The following is an 18,388-nucleotide window of genomic DNA, read 5'->3' on the forward strand; positions in this document are numbered from 1 at the left end:
CCCGCTGAGCCCTTATATTGTCCAATCTCCTTGTCTTGGTTTGCAGTTCTAAATCCCACTCTTCTGCATCTACTGTGAATCGCTCAACGTATAGAACAGGTAGATCAGGGAAGATTCCAAAGCCAGGCTGAGGAGCACAGTATAGAATTCTTTGTGGGCAGCAATGTTTGCATGCCTAAGGCTTGGAGCCCTGGTAGCTGGAGCCTGGCAGCCTAGGCATCCAGAGGCTTCTGGGGGAAGGCTCTCTCTGTGTTGGTTAAGGAAAGTATGTGTCACTTCTCTTCTTGTAGGCACTGCAGAAAGACAAGATGGCAGAGGCCTACAGTGAGATCGGCACGAAAGGCGAGGTGAGCTGTCCTTCCTTGACACCCCAGGCAGGCAGGTTCCTTCTGGCCTTCAGATGCACCAGCCGCAGTCTTCCTTTCCCATCCTGTCCTCCTCCAACTAAGAAAAGCGCATGTGACAGCTACCGTGAGCATAGGTGCCACCGGATGGTACACGGGACTAAGGATGGACTGAGGTGTCAGGTCTCCAAGGCAAACCCAGAGCCTGTGCTAAAGCCTTGCTGGAAGTGGATCAAACCTTTTCAAGTAGCATCACTGTTCATAGTACTGTTGTGTGCTTACTGCGTGCTGACATGGGGTCCCTGGGGGGAGTGAAAGTGTATGGCCCCTTGTTCATTAATGATTTCATAAGAATTTGAAAATATCTAGGCCAGAACATTGAGTCCTTCTGAGTAGGGGGCCCCCGTGCAATGCTCTACCAGGGAGAGGGATGCTGGTTAGGAACCGGTCCCTTCTGATGCATCCCTTGAGTAGGGGCAGTTGAGCAAGTGTTTCGTGCTACTTCTGACTAACTTCCTCTCTAATCTCCTTTCAGAGGCGGAGAGGCAAGGGGCATGACGGACTTTACCAGGTGAGAGCTGCGGGCACCCTTCCTGGGCAGTGCTATCTAACAGGAGGAGAGTTGAAGCTCCCATAGTTTGCTGATGGCACAAGCCTTTGTCAACAGCCAGGGAGAGCAAGCCTAGGGCACACAAGCAGACCGGAGGCCACTTCACATCCATTATGGCTCTACAGCTTGGTTGGGATTCAGCTGTGAAAGCCACATTTGGTATAGCATTTGGGTATAGCAGATAATAGCGGCTATCTAGGGGGTGGGAAGGGAGTCCCAAGAGGTGCAGGCAGAAACAGGTAAGGGGCCAGTGACTGTTTCCTTTGCCTCCTGGGTTAGCTTAGCTCTGTCCCCCCCAATCCCAAGACTTCTTCTTTAAAAGGAAAACTAAATTGTAATCAGGTGCCTGGTTTATGTAAATGAGTGCAAGTGATTATGCAAACGATGTGCGGAGAACCTACTTTCCTAAAAAGGGATCCCCAGTGGCTTCATCTTTCTTGTTGCTGGGTTTGCCTGAGTTTAGTAATATTCAAAGCTGCTTACTGGCGGCTGGAGGAGGCTGCCTTCCTTGTCCCTGGAATAAATAGGGAGGCAGGGGCTTTCCAGCCAGACTGGGGCCGGCTTTGCCTGGAAGCTCCCCGATAAGGACTGAGGTCAAAGAGGAGGCATCACTTTCCCTGTGACTAGTCCAGACTTTCCGTGGGTGGGTCCCAGGTAGCAGATTCTCTGGCACCTCTCAGGTCCCCGCTCAGTGTGTGATGTGGGGAAGCCACCTTCCGCTTTGGTCAGCTGGGAACCTGATGGGGCCCCGTGCTGCAGGGCATATAGGGTCTGAGTTGAGAAAGAACCTATCTTTCTTGTCAGCATTTCTCAGGCAAGATTCCTACCTGGGATGTGAAGGGATCTTCTTAGGCTCCTGAAGGTGGATGAGCTCCAGAGAGGAAGCTCATACCTGTGGGCTCTTGTTCATTCTCCTGTGGTTTGCTCTCACCAGGGTCTCAGCACTGCCACCAAGGACACCTATGATGCCCTGCATATGCAGGCCCTGCCCCCTCGCTAACAGCCGGGGGATTTCTCCCTCATGGGCCTCACCCGCTGATGTCACTTGCGAAGGACAGAGGACGAAGCATGAACACCTCAGTTTATTAACTTCACAGCTCCCCGTTTCACGAGGAGGATACTTTCTCTTATGTGCCACATTTGTCTTCTCCAGTTCCAAAGCACTGAACACAGAATGTCATCATCCCTGGACTCTCTAGAGGGAGAGCTCCCCTCGCTTTCACACCCCAGCCCTGTTCTTGGGTCTTCTGGCAGGTTCCTCTCCCTGCAGAGCCCAGCCCCTAGCTAGGAGTTGGGAGGTGAGGCACTAACACAACCCCTTCTGCAGCTAGCTGAGTTCAGTTTGCTTTGTAAAGTCCCCAGAGAAGCCCCCCCCCCCCCGTACTGTGTGTGTTGTTCCATTGGTATTGGCTGCTTCGCTCCTGCTGTAAATTTGGCTTCTGTTGTCATCCTTCCCAGTGTCAAGGTAACGTGTAATTAGGCCACATTGTGAAAGGCAGAGGCGGGTACAAGGCAAATGTCAGCAGCCAGAGGTGGCTCAAAGAAGGGAAGCAACATGTAAGAAGGCTCCTGGCATAGAACAGTAACAAGGGGCCTCTTTCCATCAAGCGTACCTTCCACATCTCCCAACCATTGTGCTAGGTACTCCAGGAATGGAGACGTCTTACCTTCATGGAGACTGTGCTGTAGAGTGCAAATAATGCATACAAACTGACATGGAGAATAGGATGGGCCATGACAAGGGGTTGAGAGGAAGGGGAGCAAAGGCCCGCCTTCTTCCAGGAACTCGGTTCATCCCATTGGGTGGCAAGAAGACCCAGACCACCCAGGTCTGCAATGCTCCCTTTGTAATGGCACAATAGTGAAGGGCAACGTCATTGTGTAATTAGAGTGCCTGTGACCACGGATGGGGAACCCTGAACTCCTGGGTTTTAATTTATACTGGCTTGCTATTTTGCATAATAAATGCCTTGTAAAACATGATGTTTGAAGCCTCATTTCAGTGGGGAAGCCTGCCTCGGCAGAAAGTGATCGCTTAGATTCAGTTAGGAACGGGCAGGTGGGTACCAATGCATGAAGGCACCCTGAAGGCTCCCTTTAAAGCATGAGGTAGTGCCCGAGTAGGATGCGGCATGAGGCTGGTGGTGGTGCCATCACACAGGGAAAGGTCCAGTGGAAGAATAGGGACCTGGCCTGGCCTCATGACCCAACCTGAAGAGGATGGTGGGAAGGTGTCCTGAGGCGAGCTTCACTATGAGTGCAGGAAAAGTTGGCAGTAATACCGAGCAGAGCATCTAGGGGTGCCCAGCGGCTGCCATGGCCCTCACATGCGGGTGGGGAGGACAGCAGTATTTTTAGGTCAGCTTCCCTTTCCCTTAGGAGTGCCTCCTCTAAGTAGAGTGTCTCTATTTAAGTGGTGCACGCTTTTCATCCCAGCATTTGGGAGGCAGAGGCAGGTGGATCTCTGAGTTTGAGGCCAGCCTGGTCTACAGAGTGAGTTCCAGGACAGCCAGGGCTACACAGAGAAATCCTGTTGAAAAACCAAAAAGAAAAAAAGAGAAGAGTTCCCAGTTCATCAAGCCCAATTAATGATGGACGAAAGGATAAAATTTGTACATTGGCTTTTTAAAAACAGAAATCCAAGGCTATTTATTACAAGGCCCTGAGAATCAGCGATTCCAACAATATTACCAGCATATATAGAAAGGCCTTCTATGTGTAACTCAGCCTTGGAGGGGCTGTTCATTCACTTTTAAGCCTGAGGTTGGGGGCTTTAGACAGAGTGCACATAATATCCAGGCCTGTCCTAGGCTTCAAGATCAGCTAAGTAGACATGGCTGGGAAATAAAAACTGACCCTGTTCCACTGTTATGAACATGTGTCTTAGGCAAAGGAGAGAGCGGGTGGGGCGAGCTGCAAGGCAACCACAGAGAAAGCAGGCTTTGAGGGAACCCCTAGGGAGGTGTGCTCGAGATTCAAGGTGACATTGGCAGCAGCCCGGACTCCTGCCCTGCCTGAGGTCTGGCAGTGAACTCTCCATAGCATGATCAGTCTTTCATTCCAGATACTACTAGTTCTAAGATACGAGGACTACCACTGGTTTCAAGGGTTTCACACATGTTAAACAGGAACAGTTGGTTCTATTTCAGAGTTATAAATGTAAAGACGTATCTCAAAAAAAAAAAAAAAAAAAAAAAAAAAAAAAAAAAAAAAAGGGCTGGAGAGATGGCTCAGTGGTTGAGATCATGTTGCTCTTCACAGAGACCCAGGTCAGAGGCTGATCACCAATCCCACGGGGAGCTCTGCTTCCTACGGGGCCCTAGAAGCAGCTAGAATAATATAGCTTTGTAAAAGGAGGCTAGGAGAGCCAGTCTTACCCTTCAGAGGAATGACACATGCATTTGTTTACTAGAGTCATTCTTAGGCCAGAAGGCACCATTATCTTTACCAAAGAGGATGCTAAACTTTTGACATTACTTAAAAAATAACTCTATAGACTTACATATAAGACATAAATATTAGAAGGGAAGGAAAGGGAAAATTTAATTTGACTCATGAACAAAAGGGAGGACCCATGTCTTTTGGCTTTGACACTTCGACATTTTGAGATGGGGCTCTTGTTGGCACATGCCTGTCAGAGGCGCTGAAGCTCTCCAAAAGCTCAAGACTTCTCTCTGTGGGAAATCCTAGGATTCTACTTTCCTTATGACATCAGAGAGCTACATGAAGCACCAGATGTTAAGGCAGGAGCTTAGTTATGCATATAGCAGGACTAAGGGCCCATCTGGGATGTACCACCTTCAGAGCATCCTGTCCTACCACTCCTGGTTCAGGGTCTGGTAAGAAATGCTAGAGGTTTCTGGGTCTGTCAGACAAATAACTGAGCCCAGAGAGTCAAGTCCCAGTCAACAGCACACACACACACACACACACACAGGGGGAGAGGGAGAGGGGGAGAGGGAGGGAGGGAGAGAGGGAAGGAGGGAGGGAGGGAGGGAGAGAAGGAGAGAGGGAGGGAGGGAGACAGTGAGCAGGAAGTTCTGAGGAGCTCCCCTCAGGATCAGTCAAGGGCGTTTGTGTTTGATCTCACAAAGCAGTCAGCTCTACAGGAGACTACTGCTACTCAACTCAGGGTTCCAGTAAACCCAAATGAGGGTCTAGAGAAGGGAAACACAGCAGCCACAGCTCACTAAGGAAGCCAGGAGAGGTATAAGACTAAGGTGCTTAGACCCCAAGATTCATAGGAGGATTGTGGGGAGAACTGTTTTGGAGGGCTTGTGTAAATATCCGTGCTTGTGTAAAGCACCGGAACACCAAGGCAGTAAGCTCACAGAGACACAGACAATGTGAAAACACTTGGAAAATGGTTTAATGTTGTACAACAGAAATTGGAACTGTACAGTTACAGTAAGTTTAATATATATAAAAAATTACAGCAGACAAATGCATCTACATAAAACCCACCATTTCATTCTGATTGACTGGCACCCACACAATCTCTCCCAAGCCCTAGCCCCTCTGGCAGTCCCCGGAGGGGAATCACATAAAGGGCACTTTTAAAGAGACAGCACCTCTCGCTCACAGTCTCCACTTCCCCAGGCCTCAGGAGCTATCAGCTATCAGCTAATCCCAGGAAGTAGAAGTGTTTGGGTTTCAGATTTTCCAAACCAAGAAAAACACATTTCCCAGGGGCACAGATAACTAGGGCCGGTGCTCGAGTTATCAGCTGAATCTTATAATAAAATATTCCCATTGAAGGAGAAATGGCTACAGATAGATGCTCTGGGGCAGTGAGGCTATACAATAGCCACCCAGACTGCAAAGTCATCCTAAGGAGAAATGTAAGAGGACACCCAATAAACTACCCAGGAATTGCCGCTGCCTCATTAAAGCGGCTGGGCAATTCTGGAAAGAATCACGTACATCATATTGTAAGTTTCCACAAAGAAGAACTCAAAACTCACATTTTAAAATACATAAAATAACATATTTTGGGAGGCCAAGGTGCCAGTTCCCTTGTGTTCCTCCCTTGACAACAGTGGAAAAACACCCCTGAATCAATATTAATAAAAAAAAGTAGGAAAAAACAAGTGGGGAAGTTAAGATACTTAAAGACAGAAGCAAACATCTTTAGAAAAACACAATCACCGTCTCTTTAAAACCAGACCCCAGCTGGGCAATTGTCAGTGACTCCACACGCGTGGACACTGGTGGAGATTGTTACTGAACAGTATGTACACTCAGGACCTTTCATTTTTATTATGAACACCTAGGCAGTGAAAACTGTTATGTTAATACATAGACACACCCAAAACATACAAAAATACTATTATTTCAAACTACCAAGAATAGGACAGCGCAGTTATTTCATGCGATGACTTTAAGAGCATTACACTGAAACAAACAAGAAGTTAAACGACATTTTTTTTAATATCCTGGAAATATACCAAAATATACATCTAAGCTTTGGAATTACTGAGGTCAGACTAATGCAAGTGCTGGGTAATCGTACTTAATACACAAGTCTAAGGTTCTGCAGGAAATTGTCTTTGGTATCTGCATCAGGCTAGTATTATTAACATTTGGATTTTGCTTTGGGATAGAGCTTGTATGACCCTAGAACCAAAAACCCCCCTCCCCCAATCAACTGAGATTAAAAAGATCCATGTAAAAATTTCCTTCATTTGCAACCCCCGACCCACCCGCCCCCAAGTTAAAAAGTCACAGGCATCTACCTAGCACAAAGGTTATGAAATACAATGCATAGTTGCACAGTGGTGCTGCAAAAGGAAACAAAACTAGAAACAAGATAAGGAAAAGTTTGACAATTGTTCTGCATGTTTCCTCACAGACAGGACAGCCACTTCGAAGCAGTTGCAGTAACAGAAAGAGATAGAAGGCTCAGAACTCAGAAGGGCCCTTGGGTTGAGACTCCGCCCCAAAGGTGAAAGCACCCAGCAGAGTAGCCAATCCTGTGCCAGCGTCTTCAGCGTCCCCACTCTGTGGAGTCCCTGGCCACCCTGTAGCAGCTCCCAGCTCTAAGGCCCTGTGCTAAGCTCTAGTGGTGACCCTGGCCGCTGTTACATGAGTTATGGTGCTGATGGGACTTTGGCTTTTGTTTTGAAAATTCTGATGTTCCAATTTTTTTTCATGCATGCTATGCTCACAAGCGAGCAAGGGCCAAAACTCCTGAGCATGCATCTGAATGAATCCCTCAACTTAGAAAAGACTTGCTCGCCCTTCTGAGCTGGCCAGGTGTCCCCACCTACCCTTTGGCATGCCTCCAAGTGCCAGGACGCCACAGACTGGATTGAGGCCGAAGACTTCCCTTTTCTTTGGTTTTTTTGTTTGTTTTGAGTTTATACAATCATTAAGAAATCTTTGGTTTTGGCTGGAAATGGAAAAACAAAACAAAACAAAACAAAGAAACCACCCTCCCCTGGCTTATAGCAGCAGAATTATGACCTGACCTGGCTAAGCATTTTTCCCCCCAACTTTGGGGGTGGGAATTGCAAGTTAAGAACTACATTCAAAGAAAACGTTGAAAGGGCTGGAGAAGCAGCTTCCAGAAAGCCCGTCGGATATAAGATTGTCAAATAATAATTATTATTATATTAATAATAAACTTAAATATTTGGAATTTTTTTTGGTCATGTCACACAGGAAACAAGTGAAAAGTGTAGCTTAGGTCAGCTTAAACGAACCTTTGTGTCCTTTCTACCAAGTCCTGGCAATGAGCAGAACCCCAAGGCTTCAGAGGGGAAAGGTCAGCCTTGACTCCACTTGGAAAAAGCAAGGGCAGAAGCTGATGTGTGTGTGTGTGTGTGTATATATATATATATATATATATATATCCAGCAGTTAGAAATACGGGGCAGATGGGGAGAGGAGAGCTGGCAGTCCTTGAAGGCAAGGTGGTGGGGGAAACATGGTAAGAGACATGTGAAGATCCCTAGCAACAAAAACAAACAGGAGATTGCAATTTGCCCTCAGTTTGTAGTAGCTTAGAAGTAGAGACATTTGGAGGCTTTGGGGCGGGGTGGGGGAGGGGCAGTCCCACCCCAGGCCACAGGTCTTATGATGCTATAGGCCAGAGTTTAACCTTGCTGAGAAGACGGAGGGCAGACTTGGCAACTCTGTAGGGTTGAGAGGAAGTTAAAGCAAGCTACTTAGAGTTAGAAATGAGGTATACAACAGCTCCTGGGCAGGTGGTGGGTTGAAAAGCCCACTCTTACTCACCTAGCCTTCACTAGCACAGAGGAGAGCGACGGCTGAGGGCCACCCTAGGGACAGGACTCTTCCCTCTGTGAGCCCATGGAGGCAGAGGTAAGGAGTGGGAGGAAGTCTTCCTCTCACCATTTGCCATTTATATTGTAGAAAGTCAATGCTGTAATATGGTCAGAGTCTTGTCGAACACACTACCCCGACTTCCACTCTGTCTGCGACTTTAAACCTAACCAGGCTAGCACTTAGTTCATGTCACTCTTATAAGACATGTGCCTTCTGCAGACTCGTGTGGGAATGGAACCCAAGACACATCTCCCCTAGCCAGCCTATCACAGTGCTCCTTAGAGACACTGTCACACCAGTGTGGGAACATGCATTTTGTTTCCTCCTGTAATTCTTAGAACCCTGAGACACTCTCTGGGGCTCTGTCCACTTTTCTCTAACAAGATCACATAAGGCGCTCCCATGCAGATGCTGCCCTGTTGGAACTGCACTGTCACCAGCTGCCTGCAGACCTTGGGATGTAGTGATAGAGATCAATAGCACTGCCCATTTAGGAAAGAAGCTTCAAGTTGCTTTTGTGAGGTTGTGGCTGTTGCAGTGATGAGCAATAAAGAGAACATGGGAAACTGCAGCAGACCTCAGCGCTTCCCTCCTCCAGTACATTAGTTTTGCTTTCTTAACTTTCTGACAGTGTTCTGGATTTGAACCAGAACGTGGCAAGGGTGGTAGAGCCTGTGCAGTGTAGGCAGACTCAGGGATGCAGAAGGATCGTAAACTGTTTCCCTCCCTGAACCTGGGAGCGTCACTTTCATAGCTGAAATGGTGTTCATGATGCACACACTGTTTCCCACAGCATTTGTTTCAGTGCTCTTATCTTTAATATCCCTATACCATACAAACCTACCTAACGCTTTGAAAAAGAACCACACAGCACTAAAACTACTTTACATAAAGTCAGAATGATAATGAGTAAAGCTTTCATGAAGTTTAGCAACCTGATCACGGTTGTTGGTCTTCCCTCTCTCCCTGTCTGTGTTTATCATTGTGTGCCTACACAATGAACTTAACCTCCCAGCAGCCATATCCTAAAATACTGTGGAGCAAAACAGCTCCACAGGGGAGGAAGAAAACATCATTCGGCTGTAGTCTGCTCTTCATAACTAAACCCTGACTGTTACTTTAACAGCTTGGATGGGCTAGTTTTATTTGTATGAACTAGATAAAGGTTAAATAAAAGTTCTACTACTATTTTTTTGCACTCCCAAGTTTCTTTCTCAGCAAGAGTATCAATGCTATGCCGAGCATTTCTACCAATCTTAACAGAGCAGCTGGGAGGAACAAAATCGATCTCTTCCCAAAGCCAGAGTAACCAAAAAGATATCTTCCAAAAGTGAGGAAGGGGTGAGGCCAATGGGAAGAACAGAGACGAAGCTTTCCAACCTCAGCATCTGCTCTGTGGTCTGTGAGTATCTGGAAAGCTTAAGGAGAAGCAATGGTATAGCAGTGTCTTTGGTATCAAAGTCAAATCCCACTCAAGTTTTGTGAGATGGGACATGCTAAACAAATTAGTTCTTGAGATATAGTTTACATCAGAACTCAGGGAGCCAAGAAAGTCTGTCCCAGAACAAGGGCAGAAAAGTTTTTTAAGTTTTTCCTAAACCAACAAAATTTCTCATTCACATTTCCTGTTAGAAAGGACAACTCTTCTTCCATCTCATCACCCAGTCCTTAAATGCCCCACCTTATACCTTAGTATAGGGTGGGGTTAGCTTGTGACTTGTGTTAGCTTTCAACTTCTTGGCTTGGTTTTCTTTTGTTTGTGTTTTGGTCTAGATAAAATTATCCTTGGTATAAGAAAAGGAAATAGTTTTACAAATGTTGGGCTATGACTAGCACAGCAATCACTAACATGACAAAAGATGACTCATTTCACGTTAATTTTCCTACATCAACATATATCACTCACCTCTCCATTCCTCGGGTACACGTCCATATCTGCCTCTTTTCACCTGCACACCTAGACATGTGCATACTCTTCCTTTGCCAAAGTTTTAGCTATGTACAGAGGTAATGGATCATCAGGAGAGCCTGGCAGGTCTTGGGGCAAGAACATGATAGCCACAGACAGGAAGGGTTGAAACCTGCCCCTGGGCATCCTGAACCTGCTGGATACCCCATATACCACCTGCATGGTTCTGCATACTGCGCTGCACATAGATCACAGAGAGGCCTCAAACCCCCAACCCACTCATAGGGAATACCAAGTTTCCTTTGGCAAGACAGATATAAAGAAAAACAAATACACACAAGCAACATTTTCCTCCTAACATAATCAATTTCTCCTTTCTCCCAACCCAACCCTCCTAACTCTATAAACAGGATCCCAAATACATACAGCATCAATCATGTTTATCAATCATAATGAACATTAGTTCAACTAAATACTACAGCTAGAATTATTTCCACTATTTATAAAGATTTTTCTTATACTTATTTGGTTTTTCAGTCTAAAAGCAGTTCTGTAACAACGCTATGCTACGCTGAGGTATTTTATGAAGGTGCCAGAAGCTGTTACCCACGAGCATTATTCTCACAGATTAAGGTATCACCATTCAAAGGAAAAAGGGAAAGGAAGAAGCAGAGATCCAGATCACTGAACCGACACGTGATATACTCAAGCTTACTGCTTCCAGCAGAGGCCAAAAGCAGAAGAGTCAAACTAAGGAACTGGCTTACTGGTTCATGAATAGAATGATGGCGGGAAGAAACCCTAGTTCACAAATGCTATCAGACATGAGTACGGACTGGTCGACTGCTGACAAGAGGCCCCTGCCCACCCTGGGAAAACTTTACACTTACTCTCCACAGATGAAGAGAAGGAGGAGGTGGCTAAGAGCATTCCACCAACCTTTCATAATCAAGGGACTTATGTCTGCCTTATGCTTGTGTGTACAAACCTGTGGAACAGTGTCTTATTCTCAGAGGAATGGCAAGGAAGAATTACTTTTCTTCCTCAAAATCAAAAATATTAGGAAAGTCTTGTTTTTACAAGAATCTGAAAATGATTTCAAAATAGTCATGGATCTTTTTATATGAACAATATGACATGGTAAATACTGTTCATACCCACAAATGAAAGAGAACTCGGGACAGTTACAAATAAATTATTACATCAATTTCTGCCCGCTTGTATAATTATGGGTTTCAGGTCTTTTAAGTATTTTCCTTGCATTAGAACTGAAGTCTTAAATGTTTACAGTTCTAATAGAGTCTGAGGAATAACTACACTTTATGTCCATCAGCTTCAGAGGTCAGTTTAAGGTCTCTGTTCAAGCTCTCTTGCCAAGCTGCTGAAGCTCTTCCTTCTGTCTTACAGGTCCTCAGGTTATAGACTGGTCTGCATTTCGCAGGGCCAGGTCAGCCCAGGCCACCAGTGGAGAGTGTCTTCCGCACACTAGGGCAGTATTTCTCCCCTCTTGGGAAGAACAGAAAATAGATGTCTCTTTGCCTTCCTAGGTCAACGACCTTATTCTCTTGGTCAAGAAAGATTTGTGAGGATGACATGGCGTAAGAAGAACTTTTCCTTACATAATATCCCTATATTTACAAATGTACCTGGCATTTCCAGCAAGTTAAATGTTAATGACTGAGCTGAACTGAAATATTGTCAAGCAAAAACCTGTGCTTCTGGATAGTGAAGAGATTATTTTCCGTATCTTTCTAATAATTGAAGAATAGATAATAGACACAATAATATTAGAGAGGTATAATTGTGCTTTTTCCCTAAAACAAATGAATGATGATATAGAACATATTGGCAAGATGATCACACCTAAAACCTTTTAATTGTTATCCCTTTAAAAATTTTCTAATAAAGCTTATGAAATATAAATAGGCTGGTCCTACACAAGATAAAAGCCGGATTCCTTTGGTTCCATTTTGGAGTAACAAGTTCCATAAACAGGATGGTGCTGACTTTTCTGACAACAGATAAAAGGAAGTAAATGGCTAGGAATCATGTTTCCTCATTTTACGGAGCTGCCTATAGGGCTTCAGAGACATTCAAGGAAACAGAGCACGTCACTATTCCTAGGACAGAAAGACTGCTCGTGAGAAGCCTTATAGATTTTTCTGTTGTCATTTAAATTTACACAGGAAATAAATAAAGTTTATGCCAAACTGCATTGCTTAAACAGGATTAAACAATTACATTCACTACTCTCCAGGGAGGGCCATTATCACAGGCAAATATAGAATCCTCAAAAACGTATTTAAAGTTAGTCTTTGGCTTACTATCTGTTAACTAAATTTAGGGATGAAATAAAGCAAACATAAATATCAAGGGGTAGAAAACAAGAATGAAATAACAGGTTGTAACAACCTATCTGCTGTTTATTCAAGAAATGCAGAAACTCAACTATAAGTGTCTTGTAGTCCAGTGAGCCCTTTAGTTTCTGTACTCTCTCATACAAGGCAGCTGAATGTTTTAAGTCTGAGTACTTTACCTTAGAAGACAGTTGTCAGTTCAAAAAGCATTTGAGATTAAAAAAAAAAAAAGATGTTATCAAGTAAAAACTAGCAAAGGGTTTGTGTATAGTAGGGTGAACAGAACATTTAGAGATCGTGGCGGAAGGTATTTTAGCCTGAACACCCACCAGAAAGCTTTAGTAGTGTTTCATGTCTACATATGTATAAAGTACCTTTCATTTTACAATTTAATTTTAAACACATGAAAAAGGGGAGGAAAAAATTAAAGTTATCTTTATCTAAAGATCCTTTTCTTCTCAATACAGTATTTATGCTGGTTTTAAAGTCTATCCTCAAAACTGAACTACATAAAAGGCAGCAATCCTTTCTCAACCCTATAGAGACTACACAGGAGGACTGACGAAAACCTAAAACTTAGTATCATTTTTAAAATCAAAGTCTGTAGCGGACTCTTATTTGGGAAAAAGATCCTTTTAAGCACGTAGGATGGAACGGTCCTGCTCTGTCCTCCTTCATCCCTGGGCCAGAGCCCTGGGACTCTCCACTTCCTGTGGTAGCAATTCTGGAAATTAACGCTATAACTTCTAATCTGTCTGGTAGGTAATCAGCATTTCTCTCCCTGAATTTTTCCTCCTAACCTCTTCACTCCCAAGGGAGGGACACTCTGCTAGGGGCAGAAACAGTATTGACAGGCCTAAAACCACATGCACAGACCAAGGTTAGAGTGTTAAGTCAAGACAAAACATTAAATTACCAAGAGAGAAAAGGCTGGTGGGGAGGGGAGAAGTAGTAACTGACACGCCATCCTATTTACACACTGACTTAAACAAACTAGCTAAAATCAAGGTAATGTCTGCCCAGAGGGTATTACAATTTACCAACATAAAAGATTAAAAACAAGCAGCAACTTTCACATAAAATTAATCAAGAAAAATGAGTAAGAATTGTCAGTAGCATCTATCTCCTCAATGTGTTTGAACTGCACATTATATCTAGTCCATCAGTACAGCAGCTCGCTAAAAATTGACTTTGGTTCAAGCTTAGTTTAAAAAAACAAAACAAAACAAAACAAACAAAACACCCACACCATACAAAATAGGTGGATGAGCATCAATGAGTTTCCCTGCTTGCAGTTCACTGATTTTTGGAGGGATTTTAGGAAAAATTAAGGGTAAAAGAAATTATTCAGGGGCGAAATTAAATACTCTGGGAAGTAACCAAAAGGAACTTAAAAAAAAAAAAAAAAAAAAAAATTAAAGGGACCAAGTGTTTCCGACCTTTAATATTAATATGACTGTCTCCCAAATGAAAAACAGCAAAGGAACACATTTGTGTCTGCTACTGCCTCTCTGGATCTTTCTCTGCAGAGAAACCAATGCACAGAATCCGAGTTTCCTGTGGCATAAGCAAAGTATAAGAGTCACTCCCAGTTCAAAGTGCAGACCACCAGGAACTGAAGCAAGTGCCCTCAGACACCACACGGGAACCTTTGACTCCAGTAAGGGCAACTTAGAGCTCCACTGCAGGGACCCAGAGTCATTGTGAAAACGCTCGTACAGACAGTATAATAAGAGGACATTGGCAAATGGGGAAATTTAGTCTCTAAATTACCCTCATCCATCTTCATCCATTTTCACAAGCTCTTCCTTTTCAATGGGCTCATTTATGTAGTCTAGAAACACCCTGAAAGCAATTACAGGAGCAAATCACTTTTTTACATCAAATAGGAGATTCATGTCGTCATCAGATCTACCTAGCAGGGGCCTAACAAACCAAGAGACACTTGAGGCTGAGAAGTTCCTGTTCAGCATAATTCTGAAGTTGTACAGATCCCTTGCCCAGCCAGGAAAGGGCCTCTGTCAATCAGAGAACTGAGGAAAATCTCAGGCTTGGAGAAACTTGTGACCCACTCAGTGGACAGGAAGTCTGTGACTCTCTAGAGGAAACGGTGGCAAACTCAGGCTCTTCATATTGACCACTCTGGGACACCTAATTAGTAGAAAACAGTCCAACAGAATTGCTTTAGAAAACAAGGGAGAGAATTGTTGCCCAATTTCAGTATGTCAATTTGATTCTGACCAAGTAAATAAAAGGAAGTTTAGATGAAAAATTTTCATAAAATGAAAAAAACAAACAAGCAAACAAACACACACTAACAGTAGGAGCATTTTTTTTAAGAGATAAGAAATCAAGAGAGCCACCAAGTCAGGTGTCTGCAGTAGTCTTTGCTCTTCGGAACCACACCCTGCCCTGCAACAGGCACAGCTGTTCCCTGGGAAGTAGAAGGAAGCTCACTGTTGCACCACAGGGTCTGGGCCTCAGGCTGCTCAATGATTCGGGTGAGTGAGAGAGCCACGGTTCAGCAGGAATTCCTTCCTACACACAAGTGCTCCAAAGGCACCGCCTGATGGGGAGGGCGTGCATGAGGCAGGAGTGCTTGTACACACTGCCTTCAGCTTCTGCACCAAGCCTCTTGCATAAGTGGCAAAAGAAAATCATTTTCTAGCACCTCTGTAAGAGTCATCAAGGATAAGGAAACCAGCGACAACATTCCCAAAAGTTAAGAACGTAAGTCTCCTTTTATCCCAACCCTCCCTCCCCACAGTGTGGGAGCTCACTGAAACAGGATCCAGGAGCAAGAGATAAACATGTTCAATATATATATATATATGTATAAACAAATAAACAATATCAGAGATACAGTAATACAGGCCTGCCTAAATTGTACCAGTTAAGAAAGGAACCCCCAACACAATTGATACGATTATAAACACCTTGTTATGACTTAATGGCCTGTACAACAGACCTATAAAAATGATTTAAAATAAAAAAGAAAAAAAAAAAAGAAAACAACAACAACAACAAAACAACAAAAAAGAAAAAGAAGCCCTCCCTCTCCTGGAACTGGTGACCCACCTTAGCTTGTCATCAGGACTGCTGGAAATGCTAAGTAGTCCTTTCACTTATTTTTGTCTGTCTGTTTTTGATTTTCTGTTTCTGTTTTTTTTTTTTTTTTCTTTAAAACATTTGGTTAGAAAGTTCTCCAATCCATGAAGCAATCCCGGAAAGATACTGCTTTATTATAAAATTAGGCAAATGCTGTCCTGTCTCCATTCTTCTTTTTTTCTGGTATGTGTAATTTTTTTTTCTTCTCTCCATGTCTTCCTCCTCCTCACAACATGGTGGGAGGAAGCCAATGACAGCTGTCATTTTCTTAAGCAGCTGATACCAGCCTATCACCCTGCATTGAGGAAAGCCTGTGGCAGCCCAGCTCTGCGCCCAGCTCATTGTGCCTTGGAGGCAGCTGTGGTGGTGGAAGCAGCCCCACTGGCAGAGGCGACTGTGAACAGAGAGTTCTGGATGGACTCAGTTGAGGTGGAGGAGGCATGAAGGCTGGCTGTAGGTGCAGAGTTCCCTGTGGAGGCTGCAGCGGCAGAAACCAAGCTTACTGGGTTGCTGGTGAGCAGAGAGAGGTTCTGAGGGTTCAGGAACAGAGGGGCAGTCACGATGTTTGGGGCTCCTCCTGCATTGGCAAATACCAGGTTCCCAGTTGCATCCAGAGACGTTATTGGAAGAGAGCCACTAGAAGCAAGAGCTATAGACAAAGAGCCCAGAACAGGAAGAACATTAAACTTCAACGTGGAGAAGCCAGATAACACTGCTGACAACACATCAGCTAACTTCTACTCAGTAGCAGAGTGTGCCTCTTTACTGACTTTCCCTCCACTATGATGCTCTACCAACATCAGTTCCTTCATTTATTTATAAGTCTGATGCATCTAAAGAGTTGAAAGTCAATTTAATGAGTGCGAGTAGGACAAATCAATAGGGAGGAGACATAAGAGCTGCAGACCAGTCAGTCATATTTCTATTTTTTAAGTGTCAAGTTTTTGATATTTACTTATAAGTATTTGTAAATCCAATGACTTAAAACTACTTCCATTCAAGAAGACTGCTTGTTAGTGACTGAAGTATTAAAAATATATTTAGCTTTTATCAATTGCCATTATTTGACAAATTGGAGAATAAATTTCATATAAGATGAAAGCTATCTTTGAGAAGCCTTTAGTCAAGAGAACACTAGCACATCACTAAATAAAGAAAAGGGCATGATTTTTAAAAAATTATTTCTTACTTCTAGAGGCAGAACACTTGAGTCTCAGTGGGGATGGAACTGGGCAGTTGTACTTGAAGAAGCTTGCCTTGAGATAGGTTAGCGTCAGGAGGGAAACCAACCTACCTCCAACTCTATTCCTGTAAGAAAGCTTAGATCTCTCACAATATACCAGTGTGTTTGTTGTTCTCACACACTAGTCTGTGTGTGCTTCTACAAAACTTTTTTACAGGAATATCTTCTTGATCCTCAAGAACAGCCTAAATCAGGCATCTACCTCTCCCCTCATCTTTATCTTTAGCAAAGCAGGTGGCTTCCACTAGCTCCCCACCTCCCCCAGGACCCTCAGGTGCATCAATCAAGACAAACATGTTACTGACCTTGAATCGTTGCCAGTGTACTGTTGCTCATCAGGGCTGGGCTGAGAGCACCACCCAGAGTCCCCGGATTGAGACTAAGTAAGGCACCTCTGTAAGTGCAAAAGAGGAGTCACTCTACTGGTAGACAGACATCAATCTGACACATACTCAAACTGACAAAACAGAAAGCCTCATCTTGGGAAATGTATAGGGTCCTTGTCATTTTCTGTATAATCTTATATGGTTCATCTTGGGAAATGTATAGGGTCCTTGTCATTTTCTGTATAATCTTAAATGGTTCAGTTAGTGCTTCCCAATTACTGCTTTCTAATGCTTTCTTGTACAAACAAGATTATGTTCTGCATAAAATAGGAAACTTAAGTCATTCTGACTTATCTTTGAATTACTTCATTTTTTTTTCCTAAGAGAAAAAAACTTGAAAGGATAATCCTTATATTTGACAGTAAAGATCTAAAATCACCACACAACGTTCACTGCTGCTCTATTCACAATAGCTAGGAAAAACAAAATTAGCATCGACTGATGGGTGGATGAGACAAACACACAATGGGATTTTAGTCAGCTGTGAAGTATGAGGTCTGCAGATACAAGGATAGAAGTGGAAAACATGACACTGAGTGACTAGCCTGGGCCCACAGTTACAAAGCTCCTACAAAGTCTCCTTCACACACGACTCCTAGCTTTGAGTCTTTCTATGCTAACTTGGAGTATCTGTACTTTCTTCCTTCCTTTCTTTCTTTTTTATTTTTGAGACAGGGTTTCTCTGTATAGGCCTGGCTGTCCTCAAACTCAGAAATCCGCCTGCCTCTGCTTCCCAAGTGCTAGGATTAAAGGCGTGCGCCACCGCCGCCCAGTGACTATCTGTACTTTCATCAGAAAACATGGAAGGGTCCTTGAGAGGAGAATAAGATGTCTTAATGGGGTAGGGACATAGTAGAATGTATTGGGATGACAAGAGGAGGGAATACCAGGGATATTTAAAGGTTTAAGCAGAGATAGCAGTGAGGGATGGAAGCTAATAATGCATGAAAAAGCCTTATGGAAACATTCTATGTATAAGCTAATTAAAAACCATAATAAAAAATAAGAAATGGGAGTTTGAACAGAGGTGCTCTAGATGGGCAGACAATATTGATCTTAGAAGATATAGACTGTTAGATAAAAACCTTAGTGCTGCACACGGGATACATCTCTCCAATTTGCTGCAGGGTATTTGATCACA

General features: G+C 43.8%; 2 protein-coding genes across 7 annotated transcripts in view; one reads left to right on the top strand and one right to left on the bottom strand.

Annotated features, from left to right (window-relative positions):
- Window positions 1-2,937, top strand: part of Cd247 (CD247 molecule) — a 76,590-nt gene extending 73,653 nt beyond the window's left edge. For both annotated transcript variants that reach the window (XM_031388228.1, XM_031388236.1), the window contains exons 6-8: window positions 291-347; window positions 880-915; window positions 1,889-2,937. In XM_031388228.1, coding sequence (XP_031244088.1) covers window positions 291-347; window positions 880-915; window positions 1,889-1,954 — 159 coding nt within the window. In that variant the 3' untranslated portion in view covers window positions 1,955-2,937. The remainder of the gene's footprint in view (window positions 1-290; window positions 348-879; window positions 916-1,888) is intronic.
- Window positions 2,938-5,301: 2,364 nt separating this feature from the next.
- Pou2f1 (POU class 2 homeobox 1) overlaps window positions 5,302-18,388 on the bottom strand; it is a 149,184-nt gene continuing 136,097 nt past the window's right edge. For 4 of the 5 annotated variants that reach the window (XM_031388175.1, XM_031388204.1, XM_031388195.1 and 1 more), the window contains 2 exons: window positions 17,167-17,255; window positions 5,302-16,267 (listed from right to left, as the gene is read on the bottom strand). In XM_031388175.1, the coding sequence (XP_031244035.1) occupies window positions 15,957-16,267; window positions 17,167-17,255 (400 nt within the window). In that variant the 3' untranslated portion in view covers window positions 5,302-15,956. The remainder of the gene's footprint in view (window positions 16,268-17,166; window positions 17,256-18,388) is intronic. The other variant, XR_004123324.1, reaches the window with a different exon arrangement.

The sequence above is a fragment of the Mastomys coucha genome, unplaced genomic scaffold, assembly GCF_008632895.1.
Source record: "Mastomys coucha isolate ucsf_1 unplaced genomic scaffold, UCSF_Mcou_1 pScaffold1, whole genome shotgun sequence".
NCBI lineage: Eukaryota > Metazoa > Chordata > Mammalia > Rodentia > Muridae > Mastomys > Mastomys coucha.